Genomic DNA, 18454 nt, shown 5'->3' on the forward strand with positions numbered 1-18454 from the left:
GGTGGTGGTGGTGGTGGTGGTGGGGCTTGAACCCAGGGCCTTGTGCATGTGAGGCAAGAACTCTACCAACTGAGATATATCTATCCCTAGCCATACAATTTCATTTTTAAATGGCTGAATAACATTCCATTGTGTATATGTATCTGCATTCTTGCTATTTGTCCCTTTTTATAAATAGTTTCTCCAGCTGTATTGTTTGCCTTTTCAGAGGTACATGTTTGAATATCTCTTTACATATCTGCCCAGTATGCAACTCTACTCAATAAACAATAAGGGATTACCTTTTCATCTCAGCCATTATCAATAACTATCATTTTTTCTGGAATCAAAGCATTCAAAAATTCTTGAAGATACCTTTCTTTTTACCTTTTCTTTCTTAAGCAATAGCCTTGGGCTGAGGATGTAACTCAAGGGTAGCACACTTGCCTAACCCTGAGTCCCATCCTCTGTACCAAAAAAAGAAAAGAAAATTTCTTAAGCAATAGCCTCATTGCTAGAAGCTTAGGATTTTTCAGTTTCCAGGCTTCTGCCCATCACTGTACATGTTCTTATTTGCATTGGGCTCTGAATGAGTAAACACTTCACATTTGTTTAACCATATAGTTTAAGAAGCTTTCCTACTTTGAAATTCACTGATGAAGGAAATAGAGGGATGTTATTTCCATGTGGCAAACAAGGAGACTGAGGCACAGAGCCATTAATCAGATGCTGACTTCTAGGCTGGGGCTCTTTTTACTTCTTAAGTGGCTTCTCTGGTTTGCTTTTTCTGCTATTCTTCGCTCACCAACTAGCAAGCCTTTACAGGAGTCTTCATGTGAAGAAAAAGAGGAAGAATTTTGTAGTGGATGACGGTTGTACCCTCTTTTTCATCAGTAATCCCCCTGCAGTAGCTATCAGGTATTTCCTTTAGAGTGGCTTTTTTTTTTCTTTTTTCGGGGTGGTGGTGGTGGGGTGGTGGTGGCGTGTAATAGGGATTGAACCCAGAGGCACTTTTAGCACTGAGTTATATCTCTAGCCCTTTTTATATTTTCTTCCTTTTTTTTAATTTTTTATGGTGCTGGGGGCTTTGTACATACAAGGCAAACACCCTACCAACTGAGTTATATCCCCAGCCCTATATTTCCATTTTGAGACAATGTTTTACTAACTTGCCCAGGGTAGCCTTGAACTTGGAACCCTCCTACCTCAGCCTTCAAGTAGCTGGGATCAAAGGCCAAACAGTACCATGCCTGGCTAGGGTAGGATTTTTTTTTTTGGTGGTGGTGGTGTGGGTACTGGAGATTGAACTCAGGGGCATTGGACCACTGAGTCACATCCTCAGACCTATTTTGTGTTTCCCAGCCCTATTTTGTATTTTATTTAGAGACAGGGTCTCACTGAGTTGTTTAGTACCTCGCTTTTCCTGAGACTGGCTTTGAACTCTCCATCCTTCTGCCTCAGCCTCCAGAGCTGCTGGGATTACAGGTGTATGCCATCTGGACACAATACCTTTATTTTATTTACTTATTTTTATGTGGTGCTGAGGATTGAACCAGGGCCTCTCACATGCTAGGCCACAACCCCAGCCCAAGGGTAGGATTTTTTAACAATCCCAGGCTCATTCTCACTTCAGACCTTTCATCTGAGTAGGGCCATTTTCCACTGAAATGTCTTCTCTCTTCCTCTACATGAACCTAAATGCTACCCCAGTCTGTAGACATCTTCTATTTCACAGTCCTACTGGACCCCAATCCTCCCTTCCCAGACTCTTACTGAACTGAAGCAATGCTGATCAAGAGTCTACTCTGAGCCAATCATTGTTTTTAGTTGTTCCTCACTGCCTTAGCTCATTTAAACATAGGAAAACTGGGAAGCAGTTTTTTTTTTTTTTAATGATGAATTTTATGGTTTCTGAATTATATCTCAATTATAAAAATTTTAAGTGAGTACTTATGGAGGAAAGTTAACATTTCCACTTAAACATTTTCCTATTATAGTTACATTCCATTCCTAGACACGCCATCAAGTGGCATCAGCTATAAGATCACACTTAAGTGATGATATCCTGCCCCATAGCTCAGATCTCACTGTAGTTTTTTTGTTTCTTGCATTGTATCTTTCAGGAAAATTACTAGTAATAGTTGGGAGGCAGGTTAGCCCCATTTTAAAGTTGATACATCCAGCATCTGACTCTCCAGGCTTTGTGCTCTTTCCCCCATAACTCAAGGTGTTGTTTTCTCTTTAGCACATTTTTTTTACACTGTACATTTCTTGACAACCTCCACAAATTTTATGAAAATTCTAGCATACATGATTTGATTTTTCTGCACTTTTTGGAAGAACTGCAAGAATTTTATTTCCAGAGTAAGGTAAATCTTTTGTTATAGTTTGTGGAAGGTTGAACATTGAAAACTATCCACATCAGCTATACTGGATAGTTTAGATAAAGGTTATCAAAACCTTATTTCATTATAAACATTCTACGTTATTGGATCTCCACAAGTATGAGATAATGCTATGTAATAATGGTAACAATAATAACAATGACAATCAGATTTTAAAAAAATAAAATGTCTGAATGTTTGGAGTTGGAGGCTAAAAACATACAGGTTTCATAACAAAGCAAGATATATTTATAGTCATTTACTTGAAACTGTAGAGGAGGAATATCTTGCAACTTCCAGAGACAAAGAGTTAGTAAGGGAATTTTATTGCATAGTGTCTGTTACCAGTAATAAAAGCATGAAAATAAAAACAATTGACATCCTCTTTGGTGTTTTATTCAGTGAATATAAAATTTTATTTGAAATTTCATATCAATGGATGATCCTAAATTTGCTTTTCTCCATGAAGGTATGAGATATTTCACCTTGAAATACTAGTATTGTTAAATATCCTTAACTTGCATGCACCATCTGATAGAGGACCAGGACTTGAGGTCACTCCCTCACCTTTGCCCTTTCTCAGCAACAAATAGCCAGACTAGATGATGCCCAACCATTTTAAAAGAGTTTAAGGACACAAGTCCTTAAGGGGTGGGGGAGGGTTAAGGTTGGGGATCTTAGGTAGCTAGTCAGCCAGGAAAGGGAGCAGGGAAAAGACAACAAAGGGCAACTGAAAATCACAGAGAGCCTTATCTGACAGATAAGCACGTGGAAGATGGGGGTTTGGAATGTTAATTAAATTTCCTCAAAGGGAAAAAAAAATTGTTTCAAGATCAGGTCACCTTATCAGGTGGCCTCAACTATAACCCAAATTATCACAACCTCCAATCACTGTGGCAACTAAAACCGGAAGACCTTCACAAGAAAAGCTTGCTGAAGGCTATTCAAAGGTAATAAACAGATTAAGGGAGCAGTAAATTGAGGCAAAAAGAGGGGAACTCAATTTCACCAGTTCTGCAAGCATCTTGAATTCTTGCATCCTCTTTTGGAGGCAACCCATGCAGTTCCCATTTCACCATTCAAAAGTCAGGAAGCAGACTTGGGCAGGACTCACTGAAACTTCCCTGAGAACCCCAATAAAACTGGGGCGGGCAGGAGGGCTGCACCATCCTTCTGTCAGGGCCCATTCTACCTCATAACCAAGGAAAAGCAGACGGTCTATTGTCTGAATTTCAAGGCAACTAAGGTGCAGCGATGTTCTGGCTTATAAGATTTTTAAATACATATTTTAGAGTGGAGAGAGATTTTATACAGGGGTGGGTGTAAATGGAACTGCTGCAGGGCTCTTGGATGGCACATGCCCATAATCCCAGCTCCTGGGAGGCTGAGATAGGAAGATCTGCAAATTTGACCTCAGCCTGAGCTACTTAGCAAGACCCCATCTAAAAATAAAATCTAAGGGTGGAGATGTAGTTGAGTAGTAGAGTTCTTAATTAACATGCACCAAGCCCAGGGTTCAATCCCCAATACTACAGAGGAAACAAACAAAAACCTGCGGTGGCAAATCCCAAGTATTTGCCCTTATTTCAGAGCGGAATGTGGGGAAAGGCAAGAGCCTGCAGCCCCAGAATAGATTTGCATTTTAAAGTACTGCCCCAGGTCCCGTAGGGCTCCACCTACAAAGTCTGTGGTTGTTGTTGTTATCTGTAACCCTTGTTGGTCCAGGTTTAACTTAGAAGCTATTTGTAAACTCTCTCTCATTGGTCTTGGTCTGTAATGGACAGAAGGCAAAATGTGAATGTTTGCAAAGACTTTTAAAAGTGACAAGAATCCTGTCGTACTTGTTATGCATTCAGCCATCCTGTAACAATAATGGCAGTAAACGTGAAGTTAAATCTACAATCCTATCACCTCAGCATGTTTCTGGTTTCTACCTTCCTTTCCATTTTCTTATGCCTTAAACATATGCAAATCCCTCTGTCAGTCTAGGTTCAAGTGCTGCTTGTATACCTCCTAAAAACAATTTTGCATTTTGCTTTTATTTTTCTCCCCTTTTTGCTTATTTCTGAGGCTGCGAAATATATATGTTTACAATATGCTTTAGTGGCTACCTCATATTCCATCCTGGTTATTCACTTTAAGTAACTATTCACCATAAATATTTTGGAGTCAAAGCTAACACTTTCGACCTTGCATTGCAGGGCCTGGAGGTCGGTCAAGGTTAGGCGGAGCGCTCCGGGCGACAAGGGCTGGGTCCGGTGGCCCAGAGGAGGGCGCCCAGTAGAAAGCCAGTGCGCCAATCGCTCGGCTTCGCCCGGCACCTGCCGTCTTGGCGCCTTTTCTCTGAGACCTCGCCCCACCCCGCGCACCCAAGCGGAGGGCCGGGGCCGGGTGCGCGCGCACATCACCCCAGGCGGTTTCTTTAGAGTACCTCGTTAGGTGTACGTGAGGCAGGAAGTGACGCAAATCCTAGGGGGTCGAGTGGGGCGGGCCCATGCTATAAGCCGCGGGTTGCTGGTGGCCAACCTCTCAGAGGGCGTCTGGATCGCGAGTAGCGGCTGGGCGGTAGCGGACAGAGGAGGAGGCGCCTGAGTGAGTGACGCGCGGCGGCTGTTAGAACTTCAGAGACCCTCTTGTTCTTTCCTCAGCCTGGGAGGCGGGTTGGAGCGGTATCCGGGCCGACCCCACCTCGGTGCTGTCCAGCAGCTGCGGGGAGGTGCGGAGGTTGCAGCGCCTCGGTGGGGCGGGCGGGATGCTGCGGGAGCCGCGAGCTGGTGGGCCGGGGGCTGCGTCCGCGCCGAGAGCGGGCTGCAGGTGCAGAGGGGTGGGGCCGCTCTGCGGAGAGGAACGTCCTTTTTCTTCTGCGTTTTGCGCCTGCCTTGGTCGCGGAGAGGCGAATGGTTTTTCTATTAGGGCTTAGGGCAAGAATAAAAATACCCCATCATCGCTCTGCCCTCTCTCCATTCTGCTTCCGGCTCCTCGGGCCGGGTCGATCCCTGTTCCTCACTAGCTGGCTCTTAAAAGCTGCATGCCCTCCTAGCCAGGCTCAGGGGCAGCCACGCTGCAGCAGCTCTGCTGAGCTTAGAGCACGTGGCTGCTCCAGGAAGTAACCCCCAGCAGTGGCTGTCGGGGTTCTTGGGTGACCTTGGGCTTATAACCCTTCTCTTCTGCAAGGCCTAGTCTCACTGCTAAAAGGGACAAAGCTGACCCCGATTCGGTTACGAGAGTGTCATGGGCATTTAGGTGGCAGTTTCTGAGAACCGTACATTTGAGCTCCGGTACCACCTGATCTTTTGCCAGGCTCTGCCTGTTGGCCTTGTGTGTGGACTCTCAAATTTTCCCAAGGCGGAATCCAACAGAACGTTCCAGGTGTTCACATTTAGAGTACTGCTGGCAGTCTTTCCTACAAGATGGGAGACCGTAGGAAAGACTTGTGTGTAAACTCTGTTTGGGAATTAGTGTGATCAAAGGGCTTTTGAGACCCATTGTGTTCATTGTTTCTGCTGGACAGCTCTCTATAGTGGTTGTGTGGAGAGAGGGTCTGTAAGAAAATATTTAGTGACACCTCTTTTCACTTAACACTTTCTCCCTGTCCACTGATTGCAGTGACCTTGGGGTACACGACTTATGGAGAGGACTGCATTATTGTGTATTTTCCCATTAAGAGGATTGAAATAGGAATCTGTCCAGTTACAGAAGTATTCGGCTACCCGACGTCTTTATTGGGGGCTTAACTACGAGTCTGTAATAGTAGGTGCTGACTCATTTGTCTCAGAGCTGGGAAATTTGACCCATTAACAAAGAAATTTAAGCTGACTTCTAGAATTTACTGCGAAAATTAAGTTTAGGCTCTCTAAAGTACTTGTGGGTCCTGCATTGTCTTTATGGTTTTGGATTATAAACTCAGTGTCCTTTACATGAAGAACCCACAGTTGAAAACTTTTACATGAAGAACCCACAGTTGGATATAATATAGTACCCCGCCACCCCCTTTGGGATGCTGTTGTCAAGTAATCATGACTGTAAACCTAGCCAGTGTTAAGGATTTAGTTTGGGTAACTCGACCCTAAGGCAGTTATTTGCTTCTGATAATGTGCTTATCTATTATGGAGTAAGGTTCCTAGTTAAACCTTAGGCAAACAATGAAACCTAGTTAAAAATGGCCTTGTGGAACTATTCTGTGTAGGTGCCTTCTTTCTGCTGTCCCTGATGAGCAGACCGCAGTGACTTCGAGTGGTTCTGTAATTCTGACCTTCAGTTTGGGCAATCTCTTTTCAGAAAGCTATATGGGAAGGAAGCTGCTGCTCCACTGCTCTTTCATTTCAGGCCATAAAATTAAACTCTTAACTAGAAACACCTTGACCATCCCTTGTGAATTCATACATGTGTGTATATATAAGTACATGAGTTTTGAGCACCCTGCACAAGTTTGGTAAATTCATGTAATCCTTTTCTTTTCACCTGGTGAATGCATAGTTGTCTAAGGAAATGTTTGCATTGTCTACAACCAGGTGCTTGAGATTTTAGAACCCTACCAGGTATATTTTACAGTTTTTCTGCTTTTATTTATTTAGATACCTGGGATTGAACCCAGGGCTTACATAACCATTGAGCCACATTTCCAGCCCTTTATATATATTATTTTGAGACAGGATCTTGCTAAGTTACCTAATTCAGTAAGTTGCTGAGGCTGACTTTCAACTTGAAATTCTGCCACAGTGTACCACTTCACTGTGCCCAGCAGTTTTTCTGCTTTTAAAGAAACTTCCTTCTACCCAAGATTTACCTAGTGATTTCAGGATAAACCAGACTAGTTATAAAGATGGGGAAAGATTCTAGTTCCAAACTCTTCATTATGTTCTTTTTCATGTCATTTGGAACCTCATATGCATTAATCATGTACCAATACTGTTAAGAAATAAAATTTTTACTCCTTATTAATTAACACATAGTCCATTATCCAGTGTTCCAGGATAGGGAAATATGTCAGAAAAAAACTTCTTAAAGAAGGCCATTGAACTGAGTCTGGAAGAGATGAATAGGACCTCAAGGAACAGGGAAGAATGTAGGTAAAGTGTGTTCTGTCTCATTTAGAAGAAAATGCAGATTATGAACGTAAGGCAGTGAAGATTTTTAGAACAGATCCTCAAAAACGGCTACAGGAACTTCCTTTTATGTGAACTCCAAAGACTTGAAACAGTGGCTGATTTTCTAAATTGAAGTGGGCTTGCTGGTATTGACAAATGGCTTGTTCTTACTTCACAAGAGAGAGTAGTGGCTTTGTCTGTTATAATAGGTGAGAGTATGTCTGAACTCTTCCACAACCTCCAGCTCTGAAATTTTTATAGATCCTTAGTCTTGAGATACTACAATTAGTTTAAGATTTCAGGATAGTTCTTCACTGAGGTACATTCCCAGCAAGATGACTTTATTTTAAGGAAGGTTGGGATTGTAGTCTACCTAGTATCTTTTGCCTGTTTATCTTCTGTCTCACAACTCAAAGACATTTCAGATCCTCCTTCTGTTTCACATAAGAATTGAACTGTTTTTTTTCCCCTCAAGCTGGGTTTGGTGATCTATAACTTAAACCCAGTTTCTCCAGAGACTGAGGCTGGAGGATCACAAGTTTGAGGCAAGGGGCCAATTTAGTGAGACCCTGTCTCAAGATAAAAAGGGCTGGGGAATATTTGTAGATCGGTGGTAGAGTGCTTGCCTAGCATATATGAGTACCCAAGTTCTATCCCGTTGGGAACTTCAGAGATAATACAGTTAACTAATGTGTGTAAAAATCCAAGTGATATTAGGATTGTATCTTGTAATAGATTAATCAGCATTGGTGATGACATCTTGAAATAAACCAAATGAGAATTGTTTTTGACTTTTAGATATGGCTTTTTAATAGAACTGTTTATAGACAGAATGGTGTTGATAACTGGTAGGAAAAGTTTCTCTCCCATGCCCCTTTAGAGTACATAAATTAGAGTGATTTCACTTGGGTTTTTGTTTTGTTTGCCACAGATTAAACCCAGGGGCACTTAATCATTGAACCACAACCCCACTTTAAAAAAAAAAACAAAACAACTTTTGAGCCAGGGTCTCATTTAAGTTGCTGAAGTTGTCTTTGAACTTGTGCTCCTCATCCCTCAACCTTCCAAGTATCACAGGCTTGTGCTTCCATATTCAGGTGATTTATTTTATGTTACGTTATTAATTTTGTGTCTGTAGATTGAAATAAAAATAACATTTGTTTTATCAGTAACATGTACTCTGGTTTTAATAAATAATAAAATGTGTAAATGTCTACTTGTTTTATAGATTTGAAAATTACTCAATCTCGTTTATTTAATTTATTTAAATAATTTATTTAAATGTGTTATGACTTAAAATTATTTCCATGACCAACGGTATAGCTCAATGGTAGAGTGTTTGCCTAGCAGGGATGTTTCATTCTGGGTTCCATCCCCAGTACTGCAATAAATAAAATTGTATAAACAAAATTAATTTAAAACTATAAAAATTGAGGCATGGTTGGTTCAGACAAGTTTTAAACTTATAAACTGTTTTCTCCTAGAAAAAGGATGATCAAAATTGGCTTAGGGTGGGGCCTTCTGGTTCTGGCCCAAGTGATTGTGGTTATACACTTTTGGTGCAATGGTAGTGATAAAACTTTGTACCAGAAGGGGCAAGAGATTGTACTACTAAGAATATGATAGATTGCATATGACTTTGGTCTTTAAAGCCTGGGGTTAAAAAAAAAAAATGTTTAATAGTACTTTTTAGAAAGGAACTTTTTAGCCAGGTGTGGTGGTATTTGTAATCTCAGCAGCTCAGGAGGCTGAGGCAGGAGGATTGCAAGTTTGAAGCCAGCCTCAGCAACTTATTGAAGCTCTAAGCAACTCAGTGAGACCCTGTCTCAAAAGAGGAGGCTTTCTCTAAAGCCAGTTTACACAGTGTCTTTTATTTTGTAGATGGCATGCTTTCTACCTTGTGGGTATTTAAATAATGTGCTATAAGTGTACTTCTGTGTTTGGGAAAAGACTTAAAAGTGGATTATATGTAATAGATGTCCATTTTCAACATCACTTTCAAGTACCTGGATGCACTCAGACCAAATTAATTCGAAAATTATGATTTCAGTAAAGGCTTTAACTTGACATGACGTTTAGTTACAGAGATATTTTACTTTGATTATAAATAAAATAAAGGTATTGTGTCCAACTACAGTTAAAAAATAGATAATTTTTAAAAAAGGGCTGGGGTTATAGCTCAGCAGTAGAGTGCTTGCCTAGCACATGCGAGGCCCTTGGTTTGATCTCAGCACCAATAAAAATAAATAAAATAAGATTGTGTCCAACTACAGCTTAAAAAAATTTAATTCCAGGGGTAAGAATATAATTTCCCTCCCTCCTGCCCTCCCTTCCCCTCCCTTCCTTCCTTGGGATTGAACCCAGGGATGTTTTACTATTTATCATTGAGCTATATTCCCAGTTCTTTTTTTTTTCCTAGTGAGACAATTCTCACTAAGTTGCTGAGGGTCTTGCTATATTGCACAGCTGGCCTCAATTTTGTAATATTGCCCCAGACCATCGAGCCACTAGGATTACAGGTATGTGCCACTGCCTTGGCCAAGAATACTTTAGATTTAGAGTATCAGTTTGCACCCAGGTGCAGTAGCACATGCCTATAATTCTGGCCACCCTGGAGGCTGAGACAAGAGGATCAAAGCCAACTTGAGCAATTTAGCAAGACCCTGTCTCAACATAAAACATAAAAAAGGAGGTGGAAAATACTAGATTAAACAAAGGTGGCTGGGGATGTGGCTCAAGCGGTAGTGCGCTCACCTAGCATGCATGCGGCCCGGGTTCGATCCTCAGCACCACATACAAAACAAAGATGTTGTGTCCGCCGAAAAACTTAAAAAAAAAAAAAAAAAAAAAAAAAAACCTTAAAAATTCTCTCTCTCTCTCTCTCTCTAAAAAACAAGACAACAACAACAAAAAACAAAGGTACCTCCTCCAAACAAAACAAAACAAACCTTAAGAAGGGCTTGGGATGTTGCTCAGTGGTTAAACACCCCTGATTTTAATCCCCGGTACCAAAAAAAAAAATTATCAGTTTGCAGCCTTATATAAATCACTTAGCTTCTTAGGTAATTGATGTCTTCGTCTGTAAAATAGCATATCTATGTGTTTTGTGTGTGTGTGTAAGATCTAACAAATTATTAGAGCAACTGTTTTAAATGAAGGATTAGGATTCTCATGTCTATTGCAGATGCTTTGTGATTTTGACTTAATTCTGCTTCAGTCTTCCCCTCCCCCAGATGATAGTCTGTTGTCTCCCCCACCTTTTTTTTTTTTTCCCCCCAGTACTGAAGATTAAACCCAAGGTCTTGAATGCTAGGCAAGTGCTCTACCATTGAGCTACATCCCCAGCCCTGTCCCTTTTTCTTTTTGCTGCTAAATTTGGCTACTTAAATATGCTTAGCAGGGATGACATTCTAATTAGTTTTCCCCATATTTTAATTTTCAAATATGTCAAGCCTGCAGGTAAAGTTGAAATAATAGTACAGTGATACTTTCTATCCCCTTTAACTAGATTTACTGTTAGCTGTTTGCCACATAAGGGTGATACACACACACAGCGTACTGAAAGTGAGTTACAGACAAGATACTTCATCCTTAATTACTTGTCATTAATCTAAGAACAAAAATATAACATCATTATCACACTCCCAAAATCTGGCATTGATAGAGTAGCATTAGTAAGTAGTCCATATTCAAATTTTTTGTTTCTGTCCTGTCTTTCAAGCTAACCCCACTGCTATCCTGCTTTAATTCAGGAATTTGATATATAATAATCTATTCTGATGATGAAAAGCTCTCACTAATTTGATATAGTATTATCTATCTCATTATATTAATTCTTTATTCTAATATTAGGTTCTTCCCTGTGGCAACTCACAATGATGGATCAAGCCAGATCAGCAATCTCTAACTTGGTAAGATATTTTTAATTATATTTTTGTCTGCAAGTATGTGAAGTATAAAAGCCTGACTTTCACCCAGCAAGCATGATATAATATCCCCAACTATACTTATGTGATCTTTTACATTTGAACTAGGTCTTGAGGCATATACAGATCCCATAAAGGAAGGGTATATCCAGGCTTTTGTGTGTGTGTGTGTGGGGGGGTACTGAGAATTGAACCCAGGGATACTCTACGACTGAGCCTTAATCCTTTTTTAATTTTTTATTTTGAGATAGTATCTCACTAAATTGCCAGGCTGGCCTCTAACTTGAAATTGTATGTACCTCAGCTTCCTGAGTAGCTGGGATTACATGTATATGTCATCACACATATAGGGTAGATTCATATAGGCTGTAGATTCACTTGTGGGTTTTTTTGTTTGTTTGGTACTGGGGATTGAACTCAGGGTCACTTGACCACTGAGCCACATCCCAGGCCTATTTTGTATTTTATTTAGAGACAGGGTCTGACTGAATTGTTTAGCGCCTCGCCTTTGCTGAGACTGGATTTGAACTCGCAATTCTCCTACCTCAGCCTCCCCAAGTCACTGGGATTACAGGTGTGCACCACCATGCCCAGCTAGATTGTTTTTGTTTTTTAATATTTTTTAGTTGTCAGTGTACCTTTATTTTATTTATATGTGGTGCTGAGAATCCAACACAGTGTCTTACACATGCTAGGCAGGCTCTCTACCACTGAACTACAACCCCAGCCCTAGATTCAGTTTTTTTTTTTTTGTTTGTTTGTTTTTTAATATCTAGCTTCAGGTATTTTATTATAGCAACAGAAAATGCCCCCTGGTATGATCCACCCTTCCTCTGGGAGCACTCCCAATACCAAGATATGTTCCAATGTTTGTGTGAAGACAGGAATAGATTCAGTTCTGATTAAGATTAATTATGGAAAATATTGTAGAAGCTTCAGGGTGTTTGGGTATGTTTGGTTATGTTGGTTCTATTTGATAGGATGAACTAAGGAATATCTAGAGGGTATCACAGGAAGCCAGGCATGTAGGTGTATAGGTATAGTCCCAGCTACTTGGGAGGCTGAGGCATGAGGACCTTTGAGTCCAGCTTAGGCAGCACAGCAAGACCTGATATCTTAGTATGAAGAATTCTCTTTTAAAAATGTGTAGAGGAGGGGCTATAGCTGTAGTTCAATGGTATAGCATTTGCCTAGCATGTGTGGGTTCCATCTCAGCACCGCATCTAAATAAATAAATAAAGTTCCACTGAAAAAAAATTTTAAAAATTGTATAGAGGAGCTGGGCACAACTTGGGAGGCTGAGGCGGGAGCATCGCAAATTCAAAGCCAGCCTCAGTAACGGTGAGGTGCTAAGCAACTCAAGTGAGACCCTGTCTCTAAATAAAATATAAAATAGGGCTGGGGAGTTGGTGTAGGAGTTGAGTGCCCTGGTACAAAAAAAAAAAAAAGTATAGAGGAGATATACAAACAGAAATCCTGAATGAAAAAGCTTAATGAAGAAGACCAGTATGTGATCTAGCCCTCATCTGCCATTGACAGAACTGGGCAGAGGGAAGGTTGTTAATTTGAAAGAGAAACTTCTTTTCCTTTAATAATGTATATCAGGTAGGTCGGGCATGGTGGTACACACCTGATATCCCAGTTTGAGAGGCTGAGGCAGGAAGATCACAAGTTCAAAAACAGCTTTAGCAACTTAGCTGAGACCCTGTCTCAATTTTTAAAAAAAGGGACTGGCGTTTTCACTCAATAATTAAGTTCCCCTGTGTTCAATCAATCCCTGGTACAATACAACAATAACAACAAAAACTCTATCAGGTGATAGTAATGGTCCAAGTATGGTACTTGTGCATGTGCATTTTCATGGTGGCATACACCTATACTCTCAGCTTCTCAGGAGGCTGAAGTAGTAGGAGATTTTCAAGTTGAGGGCCAGTCTAGGCAACTTAGTGAGACCCTGTCTTAAAATAAAACAGGCTGTGAAATGTAGCTCAGTTGTATAGTGCCTAGCAAGTTCTAGGACTTGGGATCTATTCCAGTACCACCACTACCACCCCCCACCAAAAAAGAAAAGAAAAACCAAGTTTAGTACTTGAGCAAGCTTTTGTAAATGTTCCTAATTCCTTTTTTTTTTTTTTTTCTCCATAATGCTTTCTTTTTTTTGTTAAATCTCAGTTTGGTGGAGAACCATTGTCATACACCCGGTTTAGTCTGGCACGCCAAGTAGATGGAGATAATAGTCATGTCGAGATGAAACTAGCTGTAGATGAAGAAGAAAATGCTGACAGTAATATGAGGGCCAATGTCCCCAAATCAAAAAGGTTTAACGGAAGTATCTGCTATGGGACTATTGCTGTAATCATCTTTTTCTTGATTGGTAAGTGTTTCTTCTAACCAATTTTGAGAAGTCTATTTTAGCTCAGCAGATCGTTATTTTGTACCTTTAAATATCACTATGCTAGACACTAGCAGTACAATGATAACTAATACTTTATACCTGCCATTGAATTTAATGTAGTAGAAGAGAGATACACAAATAATTTTATTTTATTTTTTTTTATTATTTTTTAATTTTTTATTGTGGGTTGTTCAAAACATTACAAATTTCTTGACATATCATATTCCACACTTTGATTCAAGTGGGTTATGAACTCCCACCTTCACCCCATACACAGATTGCAGAATCACATCAGTTACACATCCATACAAATAATTTTAATATCTTGTGCATATCTTATGCTAGAAACATACACAGGTTATTTGAAGCAAAGAAACTCAGCCTGAGGTTTCAAGGAAGGCTTCTGATGAGAAAGCATACCTACCTAGAGTTTGAACAAATAAACTGTTTAAGTAGTTACTGTATAATAGATTCAATAGTTTAAAATCTCTGAAACAGAAATGTGTTGTATACTTTAAAATTAGTTAGAATTTAATTAAAATCAGTATTTTCAAGATTTAGCTTAAAATTAACGATTTCTATGGGTGTAGATTATTAATAAGTTCTACAAGTTTATTGCTCAAACTTTTTTATCTTCAGGATTTATGATTGGTTATCTCGGCTATTGTAAACGAGTAGAACCAAAAACTGACTGTGGAAAATCAGGAACAGGGGTGGAGGAATCAGAAAACTCAGAAGCAGAAGAGGACTTCCATGAAACACCTTCTCGCTTGTATTGGGCAGACCTTAAAGCAATGTTGTCAGAGAAACTGAATACCATAGATTTCACCAGCACTATCACGTAAGTTTGAATTACTTCACAAGTTCATCTTCAATGTCTAAATGCATATTACTGATTATTAGGTGGCAGTGAAAGAAAACAAGGCTGAGTCTTGAGAGGCTTTTTAGGGTAGGGGAGATTTCCCAATAGCTACAGAAAAAAAAAGGGGGTCAGCAAGGAATTGAAACTCAGCAGTAGTGGAGAAAAGTTAGAACTTTCCTGGGAATTCTCCATTGAAAATTTCATAGCTTTGATCTTTTTGCCATCCTTTTTTTTTTTTTTTTGTAGCTTATTGCTCATTATCAAGACTTTTCTGCTTTGATCAGTTCCATCTTAGCCTTTTGTCACAACGTGTTGAGCTCTGCTACTGTCCACAAGGGCATAGTTTCTTTCATCTTCTACAGTCATGACTTATTTGACTGCCTGACTTGATATGTGCTCTACTATTTCTTGATTTCTGCTGGTTCTCACTCATTAATTCATAACCCAAGAGATATCCTTATAAAGTTTCTGTCCCATCTTCCTCAACACATGTCTCTGTGTAAAAAACAAATCATCTTTTTACCTTTTGCTAGCTTCCTACATTTTCAATGTAGGAATTCTTTCGGTCTTAAATTAGCAATTTTGGTATTTTACTTCATAGGCATTATGGACAAATTAAGTGTGGTCCATGGGAGACAGGGGCAAAAAATTAGTGTGCTGAGTATCATTAGTAAGAACCATGTGAGTTCTGACAGTTTTGCTTCCAGGGGATTCAAAATGCCTCAAAGAAGTAAAAATTGAAACTACACATCTTTTTTCTTCTGATTTTTTTTCTATCTGGTCAATTAGGAAGTTTGGGTTCATTTAATTGTGAGGATAATTCTGAGCTCTGGGATTAAAACACTTTGCTTGGTGATTGGGATAAATGTTTTAACAGACTTTTTTCCCTCTAGGCAATTGAATCAAAATACATATGCCCCTCGTGAGGCTGGGTCTCAGAAAGATGAAAATCTTGCCTATTTTATTGAAAATCAATTCCGTGAATTTAAACTCAGCAAAGTCTGGCGTGACGAACACTATGTTAAGATTCAGGTCAAAGGCAGGTATGTCAAAAGATCTATAAACTTATTTTATAGAAGTAATGACTTTCAAGTCATGCTAACATAGCAATGACTTTAAAAGTAAAAAATAAGTTTAAGATTTAGAGCAAAATTCCCTCAAGCCAGATAATTCAAGTCTGATACTAAATGTATTCAAGCTATTTAATATATTTTTCCCCAAGGTTGGTCTTAGCTTCATTTTAATTTAATCTTTTTTTAGCCATGTTCAAGACTCGGTGATTCTATTGAATAATAGCCTGGCATACCTGTTGGAGAATCCAGAGGGTTACGTGGCATACAGTAAAGCAGCAACAGTTACTGTAAGTAAGGCAAAACAGTGCATGAAACACTACTCTGATGAATAGCTCTCCTCTTCACTCATTTTGCTCTGGTCACTTTGACCTTCTTGTTGTTTACCATTTAAACTCAAGCATGTTCCTATCTCAAACCTTTTATAAAGTTTTATAAGACTTTTATGAAGTTTTATAAAACTTGCCTTCCATGGGGTGCTGTGATGCACCCCCATCTGTATCCCAGCAACTTGGAAGGCTGAAGCAGGAGCAGCACAAACTCCATGCCAGCCTCTGCAACATAGGGAGTCCTAAGCAACTTGGCAAGACCTTGTCTTAAAATAAAAAGGATTGGGGATGCAAAAAAGTAGCTTCCCTCTAATTACTTTCCTCTTACTGTTTTTTGTTGTTGTTGTTGTTTGTTTGTTTTGTTTTTCCCTTTCATATACTTCTAGCACCTAACACCAACTATTTATTTCCACTGAATGTAAACTAGAGATTAGTTTCATTTATGACATGTCCCACAGCCTTGGAGAGTGCCAGACACATGGTGGTATTTGCTAATGAATGCACATATCAAACTCCCCTTTGGAACAGCTAAATAGCCACCTTGGGCTGGGGGTGTGACTCAGTGTTGGTAGCATGCTTGTCTACATGTATATACAAAGCCCTGGGTTTGATCACCATAAAAGTAAATAATAAATTGTCAGATTATTTGCCAGTTATAAATCATACATTTGTATGTTGGCTTTATATTTAATGGGTGCCTTCTGCGCCAGATGAAGTTTTATGGTGGTTTTCTGCATTCCTGATTGGTCACCTGTATCATTTGGAGATGGGGAGATTGTTTTGTTATGTAACATTGAGATTTTAGTTCATCTGCAATTTTTCTATATTCAGATATTGGGTTATTAATGTTAGTTTATAGCTAGCTGTTCACTAATAGTGAATACTAATAGTTTAGAAACTTGATGACAACTTATGCAAACATCTAAAAGTTGGTTTATGCAAGTCACATTATTTTAATATAGTATTTAAACAATTTTTTAGAAAGATTTATTATACTCTTCAGTTAAAACTTAGGCATGTCCTTAATTGTCTGAGATTCAGGAATGGAAATCTTATGTCATTGGTGCTTCTATGATAGCCTGTATATGCCTCTGTGTTTAGTATATCCTATTATCACTTTTTTTCCCCAGAAATAGCCGAAGCAATGTAAAATAGTGTTTAAATTAAAGCCATCACGTGATAAGCAAAAGCATAAATAAAGGAAGCTGGGAATCTTGGTTTTACTCCTGATAACTGACCAGTTTTGACATTCAGAACTTTACAATATCTTTTTGGCTTTGACCCCCCACTTTTTTTCCCTCCCTTTCTTGGTTTCCTCTTTCAGATTCTATAGCTGTTCTGATACAGCTCATTAATGCTCATTAAACCTACTGTCTTTGTTCTAGGGCAGATTGGTTCGTGCTAATTTTGGCACTAAAAAAGACTTTGAGGATTTAAATGTTCCTGTTAATGGATCTTTAGTGATTGTTAAAGCTGGGAAAATCACTTTTGCAGAAAAGGTGAGTATGGGTTACCAAATTCAATGGTATCTTACTAGTTAGTTAAATGCTATTTCTTGTCAATTTTCTCAAATTTCATTTATCTAAAATCATAGGATATTTCAAAACTATGGCATATTCACTTCCTAGTATTTTGTAGCCAGCCATCATTGTCTATCAGTGAAAATGAAATAATAAAAAAATGCTTAAATGAGCAGGGCATGAGCACACTCCTGTAATCCCAGTTACTCTGTAAGCTGAGAGTATCACAATTTCAGGGCCAGCCTCAGCAACTTAGGGAGGACCTAAGTATTTCAGTGGTTGAGCCTCTGTGTTCAGTCTCCAGTAATAAAAGGAAAAAAAAAAAAGAAGAAGCTTAAATGAAAGCAATTTAAATTATGTCTGTATAACCCGGCTTTATGTGTGTATAGAATTCAGTTATGTTTTATTAAAGAGGAAATTAAAACATGCTACACAAAGGACAAGATCGTAAAATATTTTCCATATTTTTTTATTGGTGCATTATAGTTGTATGTAAAGGTAGGATTTGATATTATGTATGCATGTATGAATATAACAACAATATGATCTGGCCAATATAATTCTCCAGTATTTCCACTTACCCTCAACTTGTCCTGCCTGGTCCCTTTTCTCTATCGATCTCCCTTTGATTTTCACAAGGAACCCACTCCCCTTTTCTTTTTTTTTTCCTCTCTAGCTTCTACATGTGAGAGAAACTTCTGATCCTTGACCTTCTGAGTTTGGCTTATTTCACTTGACATGTTCTCAAGTTCCATCCATTTTTCTGAAAATTACATTTTATTTTTTATATAACTTTGTTTACTTTTTATGTGGTGCTGAGGATCAAACCCAGTGCCTCACCCATGCTAGGCAAGCACTGTACCACTGAGCTACAGCTCCAGCGCCTCGTTTTTCTTTATGGC

The 18454-nt window shown here is 39.2% G+C and overlaps 1 protein-coding gene across 4 annotated transcripts in view; it reads left to right on the top strand.

Annotated features, from left to right (window-relative positions):
- Window positions 1-4855: 4855 nt before the first annotated feature.
- The window catches only part of Tfrc (transferrin receptor), a 32251-nt gene continuing 18652 nt past the window's right edge, over window positions 4856-18454 (top strand). Inside the window, exons 1-8 of one of the 4 annotated variants that reach the window (XM_071615219.1) lie at window positions 4858-4955; window positions 8382-8547; window positions 11303-11361; window positions 13549-13750; window positions 14411-14612; window positions 15527-15676; window positions 15894-15993; window positions 17418-17531. In XM_071615219.1, coding sequence (XP_071471320.1) covers window positions 11326-11361; window positions 13549-13750; window positions 14411-14612; window positions 15527-15676; window positions 15894-15993; window positions 17418-17531 — 804 coding nt within the window. In that variant the 5' untranslated portion in view covers window positions 4858-4955; window positions 8382-8547; window positions 11303-11325. Of the gene's footprint in view, window positions 4956-4996; window positions 5080-8381; window positions 8548-11302; window positions 11362-13548; window positions 13751-14410; window positions 14613-15526; window positions 15677-15893; window positions 15994-17417; window positions 17532-18454 lie in introns of those variants that run through there. The other 3 variants (XM_071615220.1, XM_027935989.2, XM_071615221.1) reach the window with 3 other exon arrangements.

Source organism: Marmota flaviventris, chromosome 8 (assembly GCF_047511675.1).
Source record: "Marmota flaviventris isolate mMarFla1 chromosome 8, mMarFla1.hap1, whole genome shotgun sequence".
Lineage (NCBI taxonomy): Eukaryota > Metazoa > Chordata > Mammalia > Rodentia > Sciuridae > Marmota > Marmota flaviventris.